The 19,743-nt window shown below is 42.7% G+C and overlaps 2 protein-coding genes across 3 annotated transcripts; one reads left to right on the forward strand and one right to left on the reverse strand.

Annotated features, from left to right (window-relative positions):
* The first annotated feature begins 1,775 nt into the window (after positions 1-1,775).
* On the forward strand, positions 1,776-18,537 carry alkbh6 (alkB homolog 6). 2 transcript variants are annotated; one of them, XM_071360592.1, is made up of 6 exons: positions 1,776-2,005; positions 10,376-10,444; positions 10,551-10,611; positions 10,714-10,865; positions 16,716-16,814; positions 17,630-18,537. In XM_071360592.1, exons 1-6 carry the CDS (start codon positions 1,982-1,984, stop codon positions 17,900-17,902), a joined length of 678 nt encoding a protein of 225 aa, XP_071216693.1. In that variant the 5' UTR covers positions 1,776-1,981; the 3' UTR covers positions 17,903-18,537. The 2 variants fall into 2 exon arrangements, with proteins under 2 accessions (XP_071216693.1, XP_071216664.1); XM_071360563.1 differs by lacking the exon at positions 1,776-2,005 and adding an exon at positions 8,744-9,087.
* LOC139549585 (myb/SANT-like DNA-binding domain-containing protein 4) lies at positions 4,745-8,465 on the reverse strand. Its single transcript, XM_071360269.1, has 11 exons — positions 8,090-8,465; positions 7,708-7,778; positions 7,444-7,620; positions 7,292-7,353; positions 7,123-7,209; positions 6,994-7,035; positions 6,752-6,925; positions 6,637-6,672; positions 5,984-6,538; positions 5,591-5,702; positions 4,745-5,496 (listed from the first exon to the last, which is right to left on the reverse strand). Exons 1-8 carry the CDS (start codon positions 8,245-8,247, stop codon positions 6,637-6,639), a joined length of 807 nt encoding a protein of 268 aa, XP_071216370.1. The 5' UTR covers positions 8,248-8,465; the 3' UTR covers positions 4,745-5,496; positions 5,591-5,702; positions 5,984-6,538.
* Positions 18,538-19,743: the final 1,206 nt, after the last annotated feature.

Raw genomic sequence — 19,743 nt, forward strand, 5'->3', positions numbered from 1 at the left:
AGTTCAACTAACAGACACATCTCAACATCAACTGTTCAGAGGACACTGTGTGAATCAGGCCTTCACGGTCGAATTTCTGCAAAGAAACCACTACTAAAGGACCAATAAGAAGAAGAGACTTGCTTGGACCAAGAAACACGAGCAATGGACATTAGACCGGTAGAAATCTGTCCTTTGGTCTGATGAGTCCAACTGTGCAATTTTTGGTTCCAACCGCCGTGTCTTTGTGAGATGCAGAGTAGGTGAACGGATGATCTCAGCATGTGTGGTTCCCACCATGAAGCATGGAGGAGGAGGTGTGATGTGTGGGGATGCTTTGCTGGTGACACTGTCAGTGATTTATTTAGAATTCAAGGCACACTTAACCAGCATGGCTTAGGAAGAGTTCAGAAATCAATATTTGGTGGAATTACCCTTATTTTCAATCACAGCTTTCATGCGTCTTGGCATGCTCTCCACCAGTCTTTCACATTGATGTTTGGTGACTTTATGCAACTCCTGGCGTAAAAATTCAAGTAGCTCGGCTTTGTTTGATGGCTTGTGACCATCCATCTGCCTCTTGATCACATTCCAGAGGTTTTCAATGGGGTTCAGGTCTGGAGATTGGGCCAAGCAATCGATGGCCGATCCTCCACCAAATTTCACAGTGAGTGCGAGACCTGGAGAGGCCAACAAGCCACAGTGTCTCGCACCCACTGTGAAATTTGGTGGAGGATCGGTGATGATCTGGGGGTGCTTCAGTAAGGCTGGAATCTGGCAGATTTGTCTTTGTGAAGGACGCACGAATCAAGCCACGAACAAGGTTGTCCTGGAAGAAAACTTGCTTCCTTCTGCTCTGACAATGTTCTCCAACTCTGAGGATTGGTTTTTCCAGCAGGACAATGTTCCATGCCACACAGCCAGGTCAATCAAGGTATGTATGGAGGACCACCAGATCAAGACCCTGTCATGGCCAGCCCAATCTCCAGACCTGAACCAGGTGAATCCAGGTGAAAGCTATGACCCCTTATTGATGTCACTTGTTAAATCCACTTCAATCAGTGTAGATGAAGGGAAGGAGACAGGTTAAAGAAGATTTTTAAGCCTTGAGATAATTGAGACATGGATTGTGTATGTGTGCCATTCATAGGGTAATTGGGCAAGACAAAATATGTAAGTGCCTTTGAACGGGGTGCTAGGCGCACCGTTTTGAGTGTGTCAAGAACTGCAACCCTGCTGAGTTTTTCTCGCTCAACAGTTTCCTGTGTGTCTCAAGAATGGTCCACCACCCAAAGGACATCCAGCCAACTTGACTCAACTGCAGGAAGCATTGAAGTCAACCCTGATGAATTGAGGCTGTTCTGAGGGCAAAAGGTGGTGCAACTCAATATTAGGAAGGTGTTCCTAATGTGTTGTACACTCAGTGTGTGTATATATACATATATACATTTTAAGAACATTTTCGGATTGTAAAAAAAGTTATAAAGATATAAAGTACGTAGATAAGAGAACCAAAAAACACCTAAATTATCCATTCAGGAGTATCATGCCATGGGCCTCTATTGATTTTGTTATAATATTTGAGTCTCAGATAGCATAAGCCATGGCAAAATGTTAAGAATTGCAGGAAATTAGCTTTAAAACAGCTACATTTTGTCACTGTGGCCAACAAGGTTGCCTCTACAATTTGCGGTTAGCGACACACCACTGGGCAAGCCCCCGCCACGCCCACCACCTAAGCCCCATTTTGACCCAGAAAAAAACCCTGGAAGCAAGTGTGGTGGTACCATATATTTCAAGACATTCCCGGCAAACCGCAGTCTTATCCGGCTTTGTGAAAGCATTTGATCCCCTTTGTGGGAAAAGGTAGTGGTGGACTAGAATGATCAAATCATGTTGTCAAGGTAACAGGTTGTACCGAGAACAATATGTCACACTGGGGATGCTCTTGCAAGGATTAAATCTGTAGCCCTGGCAACTCCTGAACAACTCAAGATCTGCAATGCACCCCCATCAGGATGACCAGGTAAGTGCGAGCTGTGCTGATATTTTTTGTTTCAATAAATCACAACGTTTGAAACCCACAGCAAGGTGACTCAGGTCAATGATGTTGCAAAAAATAATTGGTTCCCCTAGAACTGCAGCACAGCCCTATTCCTAAGATGGCACTGTCTTGCAACATAGTGAATGGAAAATAAAGGTGGAGACTACTGCAGAATCAAGAGGCATTGAGGCACCCCTTAACATAGCTCCTAATGTAACCATGGAAACCTATATTTCATGGTTGGAGTGAATCTCGCTGGAGTGGGATTGAATGAGTAGATATCTCTGCAGAGCCTTTGTAATACATTTACATGGTTCTTCATAATATACCAAGTCTTGTAAAAATTATTAAAACATAAACTACTGTACAGATACTGTAAAGTATCATACTATGATCCCTAATTGTCTTTATACATCCAAACTAGTCTTGAATTTATTAAATAATTTGGATTGTTTAATATGAACTAGCTATGTAAGATTCTCAATATATGATGTGTTTGTGTTGCACATTATGTTAGTTTGGTCAGTTTCAGACAAATTATTAATGAGATTTTTTAAAACACTGTAGTCTCGTTCTAGGTAGGTAACAGCCTAAAACAGACTGCAGTATTACACTGAACCACTAGTTTGGGTACCAGCAGAGAGATGCCCAACACGTCTGAAAACATTTCTCCTTCCAACAGGTGGCATTGTTTCACCCACAAGCAAGGAGTTTTTGTATGGAGGTCAATGAGAGAGTGTCGAATTTGTTCAACAAAAAAATGAATGTGAGGTTTCTTTGATAAAATATAATTTTCGTAATGCTTAAGTTGTTTACTGATAACGAGTTTACTGATAAGGACACATGACAGCCCGGAAACTTTGAGAAAAAGACACTTATATTGGAGTTGTCTCGAGATGGCTCTGCATATTCAGGATTTGAGGCTATTAGCATATCATCTCTCTCCATTGAATACAAACGGTTGACGTCAACAACCCTCATCGGATATTCAAAAAAGGATTACAATAATTAAGCAATAAGGCCCGAGGAGGTGTGGTATATGGCCAATATACCATGGCTATGGGCTGTTCTTAAGTACAATGCGGAGTGCCTGGACACAGCCCTTAGCCGTGCTATATTGTCAATATACCACAAACCCCTGTGCTTTATTGCTATTATAAACTGGTTACCAACGTAATTAGAGCAGTAAAAATAAATGTTTTGTTGTACCTGTGGTATACGGTCTGATATACCATGGCTGTCAGCCAACTATAATTCAGGGCTTGAACCACCCAGTTTATAATGAGATTTATACAAAGGGTGGGTCTAATCCTGAATGCTGATTGGTTAAAACCGTGTTCCAGCCAGTGTCCATTCCACAAGTTACCACCGGGTAAATCTATGACATGAAAATGCCTATTTACTCTGTTCCATTTGACTGCGCAATCCACTGTCTCATCAACCCAGGCAGGGAAGTTATACACTTGATCTCCACTATAAAAAACATCTAGACATTTCTCACATTTCTTTTAGAATAACATTTAGTTTTCAACAGCAGAGAATTGTACAAACCTTGCAGTCTGCGAAAAGTGAGCACATTTTCTATGCCAGGCAAAATCGCGCCTCATTAGCTCATTGTTATGGCTGTATCCAAATAAATGTCACTGCAATACAGTTTAAACAAATGCAGCTACTGTTGTTATTCTGTCTGCACTGTTTGACGTGACTGTAAATTAGCCGTAGTTGGCTAGCTAGCAAGCAAGGGATTAGAACGTTGCCAGCCAGTATGACAATGGGACATTTAGAAAGAACAACTAGGTTGCGTCCATTGATACAGAACAAAAAGACTGACAGGGTCGCGTCTCTGGCAACCAAACCGATAGAAGGTGTAGCAACCCTACATTTGTGTCGGGACTATATCTTGTGGAAGTATGAAATAGAATGAATAAAATCAACAAAAATGTGAAAATATGTCAATAATGTGTTGGTAACCTGGGGCCTGTTGCACAAAACTAGGATAAGGGATTAAGCCAGGATATCTTGGTGATCCTGGCTCAATTGATCCGTAATCCGGTTGCACTAAAGATGGATAGGGGGCAGGAGGATATGTTATGGTATAAATTACCATGGAGATTTATTCTGTGGAGCTAGCCTGCTCCAGACCAGGCTAAATTCCAGGATCTATTTAATCTCATCCCTAATGTCAGTCAGCAGTCACCACAAATGGAAACCAATAGTTATTTCACTGCTCACTATACATTGTTATCACATATAACTAGACCCACTGTTATTATTTAAACGTTTGTGATCATTAATTTCAATGATTTTGGATAAAAAATGATTTTTAGATGATGTTGCTATCATTAGATAATTTACAGTTTCCCATAGACTATAAGGCTATATATAAAATGATAGAATATTAGGGCCACAGAGGGGAAAAAAACACAAGTCATAATATTGTAACCAGTTGTTTTAAAGGAGGACAGTTGTTAAAATGACAGATGTGGGGCATTTCGTGAAATTGTACTTCAGTATGGTTTCATAAACAAAGACATGCTGATGTGCCAGAATATTAAGTATCACATTGTCATAAGTATCAAAACTGTAAAAACAATATGTAGCTTTTCTGCAGAAAGAACCAGCCTCATAAATTTATGACTTTATCCTTTTTCTTCAGTGTGGCCCTAGTACTCTGTCATATAAACAAATACACATTCCATATGAATATAAAAACACAATGTGTAACATTATGTTCCTTTATTGAATAAGGACAAAACAAAGCAGGTAAACCATCAGCTCCTTTCGAAACTGAAGTCACAGTGACTCTACAAGATGGAAAGCACAGAATCCAAGCATATTATACAAAATGATACATACACATTCAAAGGTCTGTATATAACACACCCTGCATGTCTGCACACTAAAATAAATGCAGGACAAATCCATACACATCAACTGAACAGACAAATGAATGGATGCAGTAGCCTCCCTGCAGCCTTGTATTACACACAGTATACCGCACAAACATCATAAGAGGCCAAATTCGTCAAAAAACGAACCCAAAAAAACCCAAATTCCTCTGCCACCGCAGGACATATTTAACCAAAATTGAAAGCACACATACTAACTAAAATAATTCAACACATATTGGTCCCTCAGCAGCCGACCACTGTCGTCATCAGGGAAGATTGCCGGATTGTCCCAGTCCATGGCTGGTGGCACTCTGGGGGCCCTCTCCTTCCTCAGGCAGGCCACATTGTGGAGGACAGCACAAGCCACAGTAATATCACATGCCCTAACAGGGCTGACCCTTAATTTGTGAAGGCAGTGAAAGCGTGCCTTCAGGAGGCCAAAGGTCATTTCAACTCTGGCCCTGGTCCTGGCATGGGCATGGTTGTAGGCCTGCTGTGCTTCCTGGGGGTCTGTGAAAGGTGTCAGGAGAAAAGGCTGGCAGCCATACCCCCTGTCTCCCAGCAACACACCAGAGAATTCACCTGTCAACACAAAATCTCATCATTACTACCTCATAAACACAGTGATATTCTTGACACAGCCATGATGGTTATAAATAGGGGTTGTGTGGCTTACCTTGTGATAGGCACTGATAGATTTCAGAGGCCCGAAAGATTCTGGAGTCATGGACTGAGCCAGGCCATTTTGCCACAACATTGCTGATCACACAGTCAGCATTGCAGACCATCTGAAATCATAAGATGAGGAATATTACACCAATCAATGCACATCACTGGCAATGCAGAGTGTTCGTCAATGGACAATATCAAAAAGTTATGTTCACCTGAACATTAATGCTGTGAAAGGATTTCCTATTCACAAAATCGGCCTCATGGGCACCTGAGGGGGCTTTTATCCTTATGTGTGTGCAGTCCACTGCACCAATGACATTGGGGAAACCTGTCACACAAAGTAATGAGTATCCTACTATGTTTTAACAGTTGTCCTGTAATTTGTAGATCCTCTTACCTGCAATCCTATAGAACTCCTCTTTTATGTCACAGAGTCTTCTGTGGCCAGGGAAGGAGATGAAGACATCTGCTAATGCTTTGATAGCCAGACACACACTCCTTATTGTGCGGCAAATTGTGGCCTTGTTCAGCTGTTCTGCATCCCCCACTGAGTACAGGAAGGCTCCACTAGCAAAAAAGCGCAAGGCCACACAAACCATTTGCTCCACACTCAGTGCATGGCTCCGTGCAGTGCGGTGCTTAATCCTGGGACCCAGTAGTCTGCATAGATACCTGATGCCATCTGCAGAAAACCTGTATCTTTCATATAGATGGTCATCAGGGAAGGCCAGTGGGTCCAACCGGTCCCTGAAGACCCTTTCTCGCCTGAAGGCTCTCCTCAGCACAAGTGCTTCTTCATCCACCACATCTCGCACGAATGGGCATGCCATTGTCAGAGCAGAAAGGAACACACAATTTTGGGCCTTCATATAGGCTAGTGGCCACACCTGGTGCTGGGGGGGTGGGCAAAAGAGGGCGATGCCTTATAACGATGACTTGGTTGTACTGATTGCTGGGAAAATAAAAAAAACCTTAGAAAGATGCCACCGTCCTGTGTGCTCACAATAAGAGCTCATATGTCATGGCTCACTTGACTTTACGAGAATATACCTAATTTTTATTTTGAGCTGTGTCATCTTCTTGGAGCTGGGGGAGGAAAGAAAAATAATGATTAATACATTTGTGTTACAGTTAGCATACAGTGTACATTGAAGGCATATCTCACCTCCCTCTCAAGTTTTTTTATTTCAAGGTCCAGTTTCCTAATTGTCCTCTTTTTTATTTCGGACTCCAGTGCAAGATTTTCCATCTTTTTCTTCTTGTACTGAATGTCTATGTCTGCCAGTTCTATTTGGCGCCGGAGGTGGTTGCCATACAACTTTCTGATAGCTTGTGAGCTCTGTGAACACAATACAATTAGCGCAGCTGGAATTTGGCAGGATGTGGTGTCCTTTTATTAATACGCACTATGTTGCCAGGCTGGTTTTCCCACTGTATAGCATCTGGGTCCTGTAAAAGAAATTAGATTTTTTGATTTTGATGAGGACTCCTCACCATTGTAGAGTAAATAGTACTTTCACAGTCTTAACATGATACCTCATGCCTTCTGGAATCCAGAGAGATGGTCTCCTCCTCATCATCGTCTCCATCATGTGCTGTTGCTGCTGCACTGGGGCCTTCACCCTATCACATTTAATCGGATTCATATTGAAGCTAGTAGACAAGACATGCCAGGCCTACAGTATGCCTTTGATGGAGTACTCACTGGATCAGCATCGTCTGGTGCTTGTGCTGGTGGCTCTAACAGGAACACAGTGCTGCCAGACACTGCAAGGCAATAGGTAAACCAAAGTCAGACAGTCCAAATTGATTCAATATGAATGTGGTTGTATCCCATGTAGAGATGGAAGGACATACCTTGAATGAAGCGGGTGGCATCTTGGGAGGAACCTATGCTCGTCTCTTTCCCCCCAGGGATCCCCTCTAAGACGGGCCTGCCTTTATTTAGCTCCAAGGCCATGTCCTCTGCTGGGGTAAGGTCAGCCTTTGGTGACCCACCACCCGTGCCTTGTCTGTGGGTATTCTTTTTCACTGCTAAAACAGTACAGACAATGTGTGAGCAGGCACCTTCTGGGTACAATATATGCTTGTGCTTTGTTAAATATTAGTCAGGGACCATACCATTCTGCAGAATGTTCTTGTATTTGATTTTGACCTGCTGCCATGTCCGTTTTGGCCCGTTCATGTTTAATCTACACACACACACACACACACACACACACACACACACACACACACACATTTAATGGAGTCACACTGCAAAAAATTACTTGGTATTTTTGTCTTGTTTTCAGTAAAAATATCAAAAAATTTATCATAGCTTTATACAGTGTGATGGAGTTACTTTACACAATTTCACTCATATCTGCAGTGCATTTCAATTAAAAATTTAACCGTTTCATAATTACAGTACAACTGCATTTTTGGAGATGTGAATTAAATATTTGAATTGTAATTGTGATGTTTCAGCGGAGCGGTGAGTGTGTAATTGTGCACTACTTACGCATTCAGGCGGTCTGCAATACTTTGCCACGCTTTTTCTCTTTGCTTTATCACTGTGGCGGTGTTGCCTTTCTTCTTAATTATATCTTTTACCTCCTTGTATGCCTCCATGAGGATTTGTGCTTCCGACGGGGAAAAGTACGCGGCTCTAGTTGCCATGGTAAATCAGTTAATCTGTGATCTGTGGCGGGGTCTATTTGAGTGAGCCGTGAGCGCGCACCTATCCAGGATTGGTTTCACCTGGCTTAATGAATCCGTGTCTGCTCATCCTGGCTTGGTCTTTGTGCAACCAATTAAGCCTGGACGCACATGTTTTGGCTTCATTGAGCTCAGCTGAGTCATTTATCCCGGATGTCTTAATTCTACTTTTGTGCAACAGGCCCCTGTTGTATAAAAGTGATAATGCTCTCGAAGCCAGTGTTTGGAGGATATATTGACACGGTTTGCCCGTGCCATAATATATCTTCCAAACACTGGTTTCTCGGGCTTTATCATTTAAGTATCCACCAATACAAAGAAAAGATAGGCGGGAGCTAGACAGAAATGACCGCATCTCTGAGTGAACCAATGATCACATATCTGATTGAACCAAGGACCCTCTGCTTTGCGATATACTCCAGTGCAGTAGGTGGCAGTATTGCACTACATATTGATTCAAGTCAGCTGTTCAAGGTTTAGAAGAAGAATCTAATAAACGTATCAGGAGAAGTGCTTCGAGAACAATTAGCTACTGTAGCTATCGATGAATCTTGTTTGTCATATTACATGACTTTGTTTTGTGTTCATAGTAGCTACGGTTAATACGTTTTATATTCAGGGAAAAGGCTGGTATAGGTGCACGTTTGGTTACTAGCTAGTTACCTGCCAATTTAGCTAACGGTTAGCTCCTTCCAACTACCACAGCTACTTTTAGCAGGCATTCCATGTCAACTTTCACGAGGAGATATGGAACACCCATGCAGTAGTTTTGAGGATTTGGAACGATATGTCGTAAAAGACGTAAGAAAAGCTTTACCACCCCCCTCATGTACTTCTAGTATCATAGTGTTTGTCAGCTAGTTGAGGGTTAGCCCTTGAGCACGACTCCATTACATTAACGTTACACAAGTCATTGGACGAAGGCGTGTTCTTTACGGGGAGTTTTATAAGACCGACGCTCACCGAGAAATAACAATACAATTGTTTTACATTGACACACACCTCGATGTAGTGTTCCCACACGCCATATCTCCATGTTACTGCGCTTGTTTACGGTAGACGAGGCTACCACCTGTGCTAATTAGCTATCTAGCATCCTCTGAACACCTGTGTGTAAGCATAACTCGAAATGTAGTTTCGTCAGATTGAGGCACCCATAGAACTGTATGGATCTGTGCAAAAGTATATATATTTTTATTTTAATGATTCTTTATCGCTGATGAAAGATGGCTTTCGAAACATACATTATATCACAAGCGATTATTGACGTTTCTAAACGTTAAAACACAGGGTAGGGATTGTTGTGGGCAAAGCTAATGGCTGAAAACGGTTGTGTTTTCGAGAGCAAGTTGAGGTTGAGCTTCTCTGAATTAAAACATACTGAACAAAAATATAAACACAATTTCAAATATTTTGAGTTACTGTTCATATGGCTGGCGTGGTCTGCGGTTGTGAGGCCAGGTGGACATACTGCCAAATTCTATAAAATGACGTTGGAGGCAGTTTATGGTAGCGAAATTAACATCCAGTTCTCTGGCAACAGCTCTGGTAGACATTCCTGCAATCACCATGCAAATTGCACGCTCCCTCAACTTGACAGCTGTGTCATGTGACGAAACTGCACAGTTTAAAGTGACCTCTCATTGTCCCCAGGACAAGGTGCACCTGTGTAATGATCGTGCTGTTTAATCATCTTGATATGCCACACCTGTCAGGTGGATGGATTATCTTGGCATTGGAAAAATGATAACTAATAGGGATGTAAACAAATGTATGCACAAACTGAGAGAAATATGCTTTTGTGGGTATTGAAAATTTCAGGGATTTTTATTTCAGCTGATGAAACATTTAACATGTGTTTTATAAATTGGTCAGTATAAAAAACGCTATCTAGCTGGATAGGATGCTAATAGATTTAGCTACTTGGCCAATATTTTACTAGCTTGCATCTTACGCAAGCACAGATGAAAGGGAAAACATGATCATAATCTTTGCTACTAACTAGTCTAGCTCTAGGTAGGCATACATTATATGAAAAGGTTAAATGTGCAATGGATATTAATCTGAGTATGGATATTTACATTTTTAGGCTCCACCAACGGTTTACTACATTCCAGATTTCATAACAGAGGATGAGGAGTCTCAACTATTACAACAGGTAATGGAATACAAGGGAAGGGGGTGACAGATGCACTACACATGTTTAGGTATAACGCCAACTAGACATGACATCATGAAATGCCTTTATTCTAATGCTGTTCCAGGTGTATAAGGCACCAAAAACTAAATGGACGCAGTTATCCAACAGAAGGCTCCAGAACTGGGGTATGTCAGTGATTTAAAACTGAATGTGAGGTGCATTTGTGAACTGGGAATGATATGACTGCTGGGTGAAATGCTATTCTTACGCCTATGTACTTAATACAGGTGGGCTGCCTCGTCCGAAAGGGATGCTTGGAGAGAAGCTTCCTGATTGGCTCCTGAAGTACTGCGAGAGAATATCTGCTCTTGGTGCATTTGCTGGGAAGACTGCCAATCATGTACTGGTGAATGAATATAAGCCAGGGGAGGGAATAATGGTACGGTCCTCACATCAGCTTCAGTCATTAGCACTGTGTGATAACACCGATATTCTTGTGCACTTTTGTGTGTGTGTGAAAATAAGTGTTCAATACATTCCATCGGGTGTGGTACTTCACTGCTTTTGTGTCATTGTTCATTTTGTACAGTACCAGTCAAAAGTTTGGATACCTACTTTATTTTTTACTATTTTATACATTGTAGAATAATAGTGAAGACTTCAAAACTATGAAATAACATATATGGAATCATGTAGTAACCAAGAAAGTGTTAAAACAAATCAAAGTATATCTTAGATTCTTCAAAGTAGCCACCTTTTGCCTTGATGACAGCTTTGCACACACTTGACATTCTCTCAACTACCTTCCCCAGGAATGCTTTTCCAAAAGTCTTAAAGGAGTTCTCACATATGCTGAACACTTGTTGGCTGCTTTTCCTTCACTCTGCGGTCCTACTCATCCCAAACGATAACCATCTCAATTGGGTTGACGTCGGGTGATTGTGGAGGCCAGGTCATTACATTTAACATTTAAGTCATTTACCAGACGCTCTTATCCAGAGCGACTTACAAGTTGGTGCATTCACCTTATGATATCCAGTGGAACAACCACTTTACAATAGGTCATATGATGCAGCACTACATCACTCTCCTTCTTGGTGAAATAGCCCTTACACAGTCTGGAGGTGTGTTTTGGGTCATTGTCCTGTTGAAAAACAAATGCTAGTCCCACTAAGCACAAACCAGATGGGATGGCGTATCACTGCAGAATGCTGTGGTAGCCGTGCTGGTTAACTGTGCCTTGAATTCTAAATAAATCAGTGTCACCAGCAAAGCACCATCACACCACCTCCCCTATGCGTCACGGTGGGAACCACACATGTGGAGAGCATCCATTCACCTACTCTGTGTCTCACAAAGACACAGCGGTTGGAACCAAAAATCTCAAATTTGGACTCAACAGACAAAAGGACAGATTTCCACCTTCTAATGTCCATTGCTCATGTTTCTTGGCCCAAGCAAGTCTCTTCTTCTTGTTGGTGTCCTTTAGTAGTGGTTTCTTTGCAGCAATTCAACCATCAAGGCCTGATTCACGCAGTCTCCTCTGAACAGTTGATGTTGATGTGTCGATCATCAGAATCCATATATATTTTTTACCTCAATTTCAACATACTCTCCTCACCCAATACCAATGTGGTATGGATCTGCAATTTTCTATGCTTTAGAACCGGAACCCCCAACAGAAGCTAGCCAGCTTAGTCAGTTAGCCACTGCTAGCGGTTATCAGCTAACCTCAGCCTGGTCAACTCCTGCCAATCTGCACAGCGCCATTCAACCCAGAGCATATCGGACTGCTTTTTCTCTACCACATCTCCGAATTCCTACCGCAAGCTCTGAACCTTTTCACCTGGATCATCGCAGCTAGCAAGCTGCTATCCGAGAGGCTACTCCTGGCTAACGTCTCTGTCTCGAAGCAAGCACCAGTTACCCTGGAGCTAGCCTCGTGCTAGGCCCATCTCCCAGCTAGCTGAAGAGGACAATCAGCCACTTCTTGGGCTACAATACCTATTTTGCCAATTGGCCTGGACCCCTTTTACTGCCGACAAGGAGCCCCGCCGATCCATCACGATCCTACTGACGTAATCCGCCCGAGGGGGTTTCAACAGGCTCCTCGGTCGCGACGTCCCCTGAAGGCCCGCCTGCTATCCCCGGCCCGCTAGCTGTCTGAATTGCCGTGTCTCCAGCTCGCCTAGCTATTCACTGGACCCTATGATCACTGTTTTGGTTAGTGATTGTCTTATTTCACTGTAGAGCCTCCAGCCCTGCTCAATATGCCTTAGCTAGCCCTTTTGTTCCAACTCCCACACATGCGGTGACCTGATTTGGTTTAAATGGTGTCTCTAGAGACAAAACCTCTCTCGTCACTCAATGCCTAGGTTTACCTCCACTGTATTCACATCCTACCATACCATTGTCTTAACATTATGCCTTGAATCTATTCTTCCGCGCCCAGAAACCTGCTCCTTTTACTCTCTGTTCCGAATGCCCTAGACGACCAGTTCTTATAGCCTTTAGCAGGTACCCTTATCCTACCCCTCCTCTGTTCCTCTGGTGATGTAGAGGTTAATCCAGGCCCTGCAGCGCCTAGCTCCACTCCCATTCCCCAGGCGCGCTCATTTGTTGACTTCTGTAACCGTTTCATGCATGTTAACATGAGAAGCCTCCTCCCTAAGTTTTTTTATTCCCTGCTTTAGCACACTGCCAACCCGGATGTCCTAGCCGTGTCTGAATCCTGGCTTAGGAAGGCCACCAAAAATTCGGAAATTTCCATCCCCAACTACAACATTTCCCGACAAGATAGAACTGCCAAAGGGGGCAGAGTCGAAATCTACTGCAGAGTTAGCCTGCAGAGTTTTGTCATACTGTCCATGTCTGTGCCCAAACAATTCGAGCTTCTACTTTTAAAAATCCACCTTTCCAGAAACAATTCTCTCACCATTGTCGCTTGTTATAGACCACCTTCAGCCCGGAGCTGTGCCCTGGACACCATATGTGAATTGATTGCCCCGCAACTATCTTCAGAACTCGTACTCTTAGGTGACCTTAACTGGGACATGCTTAACACCCTGGCCGTCCTACAATCTAAGCTAGATGCCCTCAATCTCACACAAATTATCAAGGAACCTACCAGGTACAACCCCAAATCCGTAAACACGAGCACCCTCATAGATATCACCCTGACCAACCTGCCCTCTAAATACACCTCTGCTGTCTTCAACCAGGATCTCAGTGATCACTGCCTCATTGCCTGCGTACGTAATGGGTCTGCGGTCAAACGATGACCCCTCAGCACTGTCAAACACTCCCTAAAACACTTCAGCGAGCAGGCCTTTCCTGGAAGGATATTGACCTCATTCCGTCAGTAGAGGATGCCTGGTTATTCTTTAAGTGCCTTCCTCACCATCTTAAATAAGCATGCCCCATTCAAAAAATGTAGAACCAGGAACAGATATAGCCCTTGGTTCACTCCAGACCTGACTGCCCTTGACCAGCACAAAAACATCCTGTGGCGTACTGCATTAGCATCGAATAGCACCCGCGATATGCAAATTTTCAGGGAAGTTAGGAACTAATATATACAGGCAGTTAGGCAAGCAAAGGCTAGCTTTTTCAAACAGAGATTTGCATCCTGTAGCACAAACTCCAAAAAGTTCTAGGACACTAAGTCCATGGAGAATAATTCAGAATTTCAATAAGCATTTTTCTACGGCTGGCTATGCTTTCCACCTGGCTACGCCTACCCCTGTCAACAGCTCTGCACACCCCACAGCAACTTGCCTAAGTCTCCCCCGTTTCTCTTTCACCCAAATCCAGATAACTGATGTTCTGAAAGAGCTGCAAAATCTGGACCCCTACAAATCAGCTGGGCTAGACAATCTGGACCCTCTCTTTCTAAAATGATCCACCACAATTGTTGCAACCCCTATTACAACCTCTCTTTCAAAACGTCTGAGATCCCCAAAAATTGGAAAGCTGCTGCGGTCGTCCCCCTCTTCAAAGGGGGAGACACTCTAGACCCAAACTGTTACAGACCTATATCTATCCTACCTTGCCTTTTCTAAGGTCTTCGAAAGCCAAGTTAACAAACAGATCACCAACCGATTCGAATCCCACCGTACCTTCTCCACTATGCAATCGGGTTTCCGAGCTGGTCATGGGTGCACCTCAGCCACCTCAGCCACGTCTTGGTCAGCCTTGGTTTCTCAAATGACTGCCTGGCCTGGTTCACCAACTACTTCTCAGATGGAGTTCAGTGTGTCAAATTGAAGGGCCTGTTGTCCGGACTTCTGGCAGTCTCTATGGGGGTGCCACAGGGTTCAATTCTCGTGCCAACTCTTTTCTCTGTATACATAAATGATGTCGCTCTTGCTGCTGGTGATTCTCTGATCCACCTCTATGCAGACGACACCATTCTGTACACTTCTGGCCCTTCTTTGGACACTGTTAACTAATCTCCAGACGAGCTTCAATGCCATGCAACTCTCCTTCCGTGGCCTCCAACTGCTCTTAAATGCAAGTAAAACTAAATGCATGCTCTTCAACCAATCGCTACCCGCACCTGCCCACCCGTCTAGCATCACTACTCTGGACAGTTCTGACTTAGAATATGTGGACAACTACAAATACCTAGGTGTCTGGTTAGACTGTAAACTCTCCTTCCAGACTCACATTAAGCATCTCCAATCCAAAGTTAAATCTAGAATCGGCTTCCTATTTCGCAACAAAGCCTCCTTTACTCATGCTGCCAAACATACCCTTATAAAACTGACTATCCTACCAATCCTTGACTTTGGCGATGTCATTTACAAAATAGCCTCCAACACTTTACTCAGCAAATTGGATGTAGTCTATCACAGTGCCATTTGTTTTGTCACCAAAGCCCCATATACTACCCACCACTGCGACCTGTATGCTCTTGTTGGCTGACCCTCGCTTCATATTCGTCACCAAACCCACTGGCTCCAGGTCATCTATAAGTCTTTGCTAGGTAAAGCCCCACCTTATCTCAGCTCACTGGTCACCATAGCAGCACTCGCCCGCAGCACGCGCTCCAGCAAGTATATTTCACTGGTCATCCCCAAAGCCAACACCTCCTTTGGCCGCTTTTCCTTCCAGCTCTCTGCTGCCAATGACTGGAACGAACTGCAAACATCACTGAAGCTGGAGACTTATCTCCCTCACTAACTTTAAGCACCAGCTGTCAGAGCAGCTCACATATCATTGCACCTGTACATAGCCCATCTGTAAATAGCCCATCCAACTACCTCATCCCCATATTGTTATATATATTTTTTTTCTCTTTTGCACCCCAGTATCTCTACTTGCACATTCATCTTCTGCACATCGATCACTCCAGTGTTTAATTGCTAAATTGTAATTACTTCACCACTACGGCCTATTTATTGCCTTACCTCATTTGCACACACTGTATATATTTCTCTTGTGTTATTGACTGTACGTTTGTTTATTCCATGTGGAACTCTGTTTTGTTGTTTGTGTCACACTGCTTTGCTTTATCTTGGCCAGGTCGCAGTTCTCAACTGGCCTACCTGGTTAAATATAGGTGAAATTAAAAAAAAAATAACTTGAACTCTGAAGCATTTATTTGGGCTGCAATTTCTGAGGCTGGTAACTCTAAAGTAATGATGGACTGTCGTTTCTTTGCTTATTTGAGCTGTTCTTGCCATAATATGGATTTGGTCTTTTACCAAATAGGGCTATCTTCTGTATACCACCCCTACCTTGTTAACAACTGATTGGCTCAAACGCAGTAAGAAGGAAAGAAATTCCACAAATTAACTTTTAACAAGGCACACCTGTTAATTGAAATGCATTCCAGGTGACTACCTCATGAAGCTGTTTGAGAGAATGCCAAGAGTGTGCAAAGCTGTCAAGGCAAAGGGTGACTACTTTGAAGAATCTCAACTATAAAATACATTTTGTTTTGTTGAACACTTTTTTTGGTTACTACATGATTCCATGTATTAGTTCATAGTTTTGATGTCTTCATTATTATTTTACAATGTAGAAAATAGTGAAAATAAATCAAACCCTTTGAGTGAGTAGGTGTTTCCAAACTTTTCACTGGTACTGTATATGACCAGCCCCTGGTAGGTGGTGATTTGGCTACTGCTTACTGCAGGGGGGTTGTGTGTGTGTGTGTGTGTGTGTGTGTGTGTGTGTGTGTGTGTGTGTGTGTGTGTGTGTGTGTGTGTGTGTGTGTGTGTGTGTGTGTGTGTGTGTGTGTGTGTGTGTGTGTGTGTGTGTGTGTGTGTGTGTGTTGTCACAGCCCCATGAGGACGGGCCTCTGTACCATCCCACAGTGACGACCATTAGCCTGGGCTCCCACACATTGCTGGACTTCTACAGGCCCATCAGCGCCGAGGAGGTAAGCTTCCCAACACAGCACTGTGTCTGCTCTCATTTATAAATATGTGAATAGATGCTAACATGTAGTAATAATTCATCTATGGAGCACATTTCACACGCGCAATATACAGATGCAATGCATTCGGAGAGTATATGGACCCCTTGACTTTTTCCACATTTTGTTACGTTACAGCCTTCTAAAATAGATTAATTTTATTTTCAACTCTTAATGATCGGCTATGAAAAGCCAACTGAAAATTATTCATGATTATTATTTGACCATGCTTGTCACTTATGAATATTTTGAACATCTTGGCATAGTTCTGTTATAATCTCCACCCGGCACAGCCAGAAGAGGACTGGCCACCCCTCATAGCCTGGTTCCTCTCTAGGTTTCTTCCTAGGTTTTGGCCTTTCTAGGGAGTTTTTCCTAGCCACCGTGCTTCTACACCTGCATTGCTTGCTGTTTGGGGTTTTAGGCTGGGTTTCTGTACAGCACTTCGAGATATTAGCTGATGTACGAAGGGCTATATAAAATAAACTTGATTTGATTAAATTAAAATAATCAGCTCAGGTGCATCCTGTTTCCATTGGTCATTCTTGAGATGTTTTTTTAAGAATAAATTGTCAACCCTGTTACTCAATAGACACTTACTATAGTTTATTTAACCTCTTAAAATGGGAACTTGTTTTTATGAAGTTGAACATGTGCTCTTTTTTGACAATGCTATGAGGTGATTTATTATTATAATTATTTACCAAGTTACACTTTTCAAAAGACACCGAATTGGTGGAACTAGCTTACTAACGTCTTGTCACTCACTTCATCCCCAGCTGGATGAGGTGCCACAGACTGAGGAGAGCCGCTACCTCCTGTCTCTGCTGGTGCGGCCGCGGAGCCTCCTCATCCTCCAGGACGACATGTACCAGCGCCTCCTCCACGGCATCCAGGGGACACACCACGACTCCCTCACTGAAAGGGTGGCCAACCTGCTCGCTGCTGGTGTCCTGCCAGGTGCCACATTAACCCGAGGCACCAGGGTGTCCCTCACCGTGCGTCACGTGCCCATAGTCATGAGGGCCAATCTGCTCCTGGGCAGGAAATGACAAGAGGAAGTGACATTTGAGGGCTTGGGAAAAAATTGACACCATGATACAGACTGACTTGATTATGTCATTCACTGTCTCGATCCTCTATAAAATGTATTAATTATAATGCCAAGGAAAAGTTTAAATGGGATCCTTGGGATGTTCCAACTCTTGACGTCATCCTGTTGAAGTTGAAATTTCAAACGGGTACGGTTGTTGCAGTGGACATATTACCGCCACACCGGCAGTCATTTGTCATGGCTGCAGTAAAGTTCCACATGACAACGGTCACGGTAATCTTCTCTGTGATCTGGACATCCGTTGGTAGAAGGGCCTAAAATGTGTAATTCACTAGCCACGTTGGCAGGTGGTAATACTCAGGGCTCTACAGTGCGAGCATTTCATAAAAATAGTCAAGTATGGGCACAAGTGCCAGTTGTGATTTATAGTAAAATAAATGCCATTTTGTTTAATATCTGGTAATGCACAAAGAAATCTGAATCGTAACGTTATAGCTATCCCAGCATCGCACAGCAATGCTGCCTGTCTAGGGGGCTATGAGCACCATGTGTGAAGTGCTAAAAGGTTTGTTTTTAGAAGCAATGCGCACAGGAATAAAAGTTGGTCTAATTTACTCAATTCGACTAAAGTGAGACTGTCCCCGTTTTTCTTGGCTATTGACATTGTTTTGTTCACAAACTAGGTTTATTTTTAATGTTGGAGTTTGCTTCCTCTGCTAGCAAAAACAGACATTGTCGGACTCTACTAGTGAGATTCTCACAGGCACACATGACTTGAGTGTCCCTGTTACCAAGGTAACAGGCAGCAGAATTTTTTTTTCTGTTATTTTGGTTCAAAGGTCACAGAATATTAACTCAGTCAATATACAACATTCTTACTAGTAATACATTTGTTTTAGAAACATTACTAAGCATGCTCATGTTTTTTTTGTGTAATTATGCAAAGCTATATTTTGCCTGGTAAAAAATCTGAGTGGCTAGTAGATTTAAAAATAATAATAATTATACCTGCCACAGTGGCTGGTATACAGAAAAGTTAGTTTTAGGCCCTGGTTGGTAGTACCCAAATTGCTAACGACCTTCAGGTCACCAATGGCCTGGTACTCAGGGCTCTATTGGCCTTCTAACCACTCTGACATCAATGCAAATGCTATCGAAAATCATAAACACTTATCTTCAAAACAGTATTGTGCTTTTAAAACACCTCACTGTGATGATCAATTTGAAGAAAGAAGTTCAACAATAGGTTGGAACTGAGTGGAAAACATAGGCTCTGAAACAACGACCAAAACAATGAAATGGACAGTACTTTCTAAGGTGATGATTAATTCAAAACATCCATGCACATATTAGAGCTTACGCATATGCAAGGCTAAAACAGTTTTTAAAACAAATTTAAATGATTGTGCCGTTATACAATATATAGCCTACCGCATATTATGCACGGCAGAAAAACATAAAACAAAACTGATTTCAGATGTAATTGGTCTAGCCTACACTCCAAAATTAAACAAATTCTAGTAATTGCCTTTTGAGTGTGGACTGTATTATTATGCATACTGGATGGACTGGTTGCCTTGTGCTACGCTCCAAACGTTGTCTACGAGTCTGGAAGAGAACGTATAGGCCTAGGCGATGCTGTTGGTTCATTGATTGTGCAGGGCGGCTTACGGAGTTAGCCTACAATTATAGTGATGTATTTGCTTTTTGAAAAAAAAATATTTTATATTTTCATAATTTATTAGGCTTACACATTACCTTTTAGCTATACAGAATCTCACCAGCTCCTCTCTCCTTCATTCCTTTCTCGATCGTGCAGAGAGAGGGGCTGTCAACGGT

Source organism: Salvelinus alpinus, chromosome 1, assembly GCF_045679555.1.
Source record: "Salvelinus alpinus chromosome 1, SLU_Salpinus.1, whole genome shotgun sequence".
Classification (NCBI taxonomy): domain Eukaryota; kingdom Metazoa; phylum Chordata; class Actinopteri; order Salmoniformes; family Salmonidae; genus Salvelinus; species Salvelinus alpinus.

What these genes read in the sequence shown, in the direction of transcription:
- LOC139549585 (XM_071360269.1), bottom strand. Translation starts at nt 8,247, where the DNA reads ATGGCAACTAGAGCCGCGTACTTTTCCCCGTCGGAAGCACAAATCCTC. An exon ending in CAAGAACATTCTGCAGAATG is followed by an intron (nt 7,621 to 7,707) that starts GTATGGTCCCTG and finishes GTACTGTTTTAG; the next exon opens with CAGTGAAAAAGAATACCCAC. An exon ending in TAAAAAAACTTGAGAGGGAG is followed by an intron (nt 6,673 to 6,751) that starts GTGAGATATGCC and finishes TTCCTCCCCCAG; the next exon opens with CTCCAAGAAGATGACACAGC.
- alkbh6 (XM_071360563.1), top strand. Translation starts at nt 9,034, where the DNA reads ATGGAACACCCATGCAGTAGTTTTGAGGATTTGGAACGATATGTCGTA. An exon ending in AACGATATGTCGTAAAAGAC is followed by an intron (nt 9,088 to 10,375) that starts GTAAGAAAAGCT and finishes TTACATTTTTAG; the next exon opens with GCTCCACCAACGGTTTACTA. An exon ending in CAGAAGGCTCCAGAACTGGG is followed by an intron (nt 10,612 to 10,713) that starts GTATGTCAGTGA and finishes TACTTAATACAG; the next exon opens with GTGGGCTGCCTCGTCCGAAA.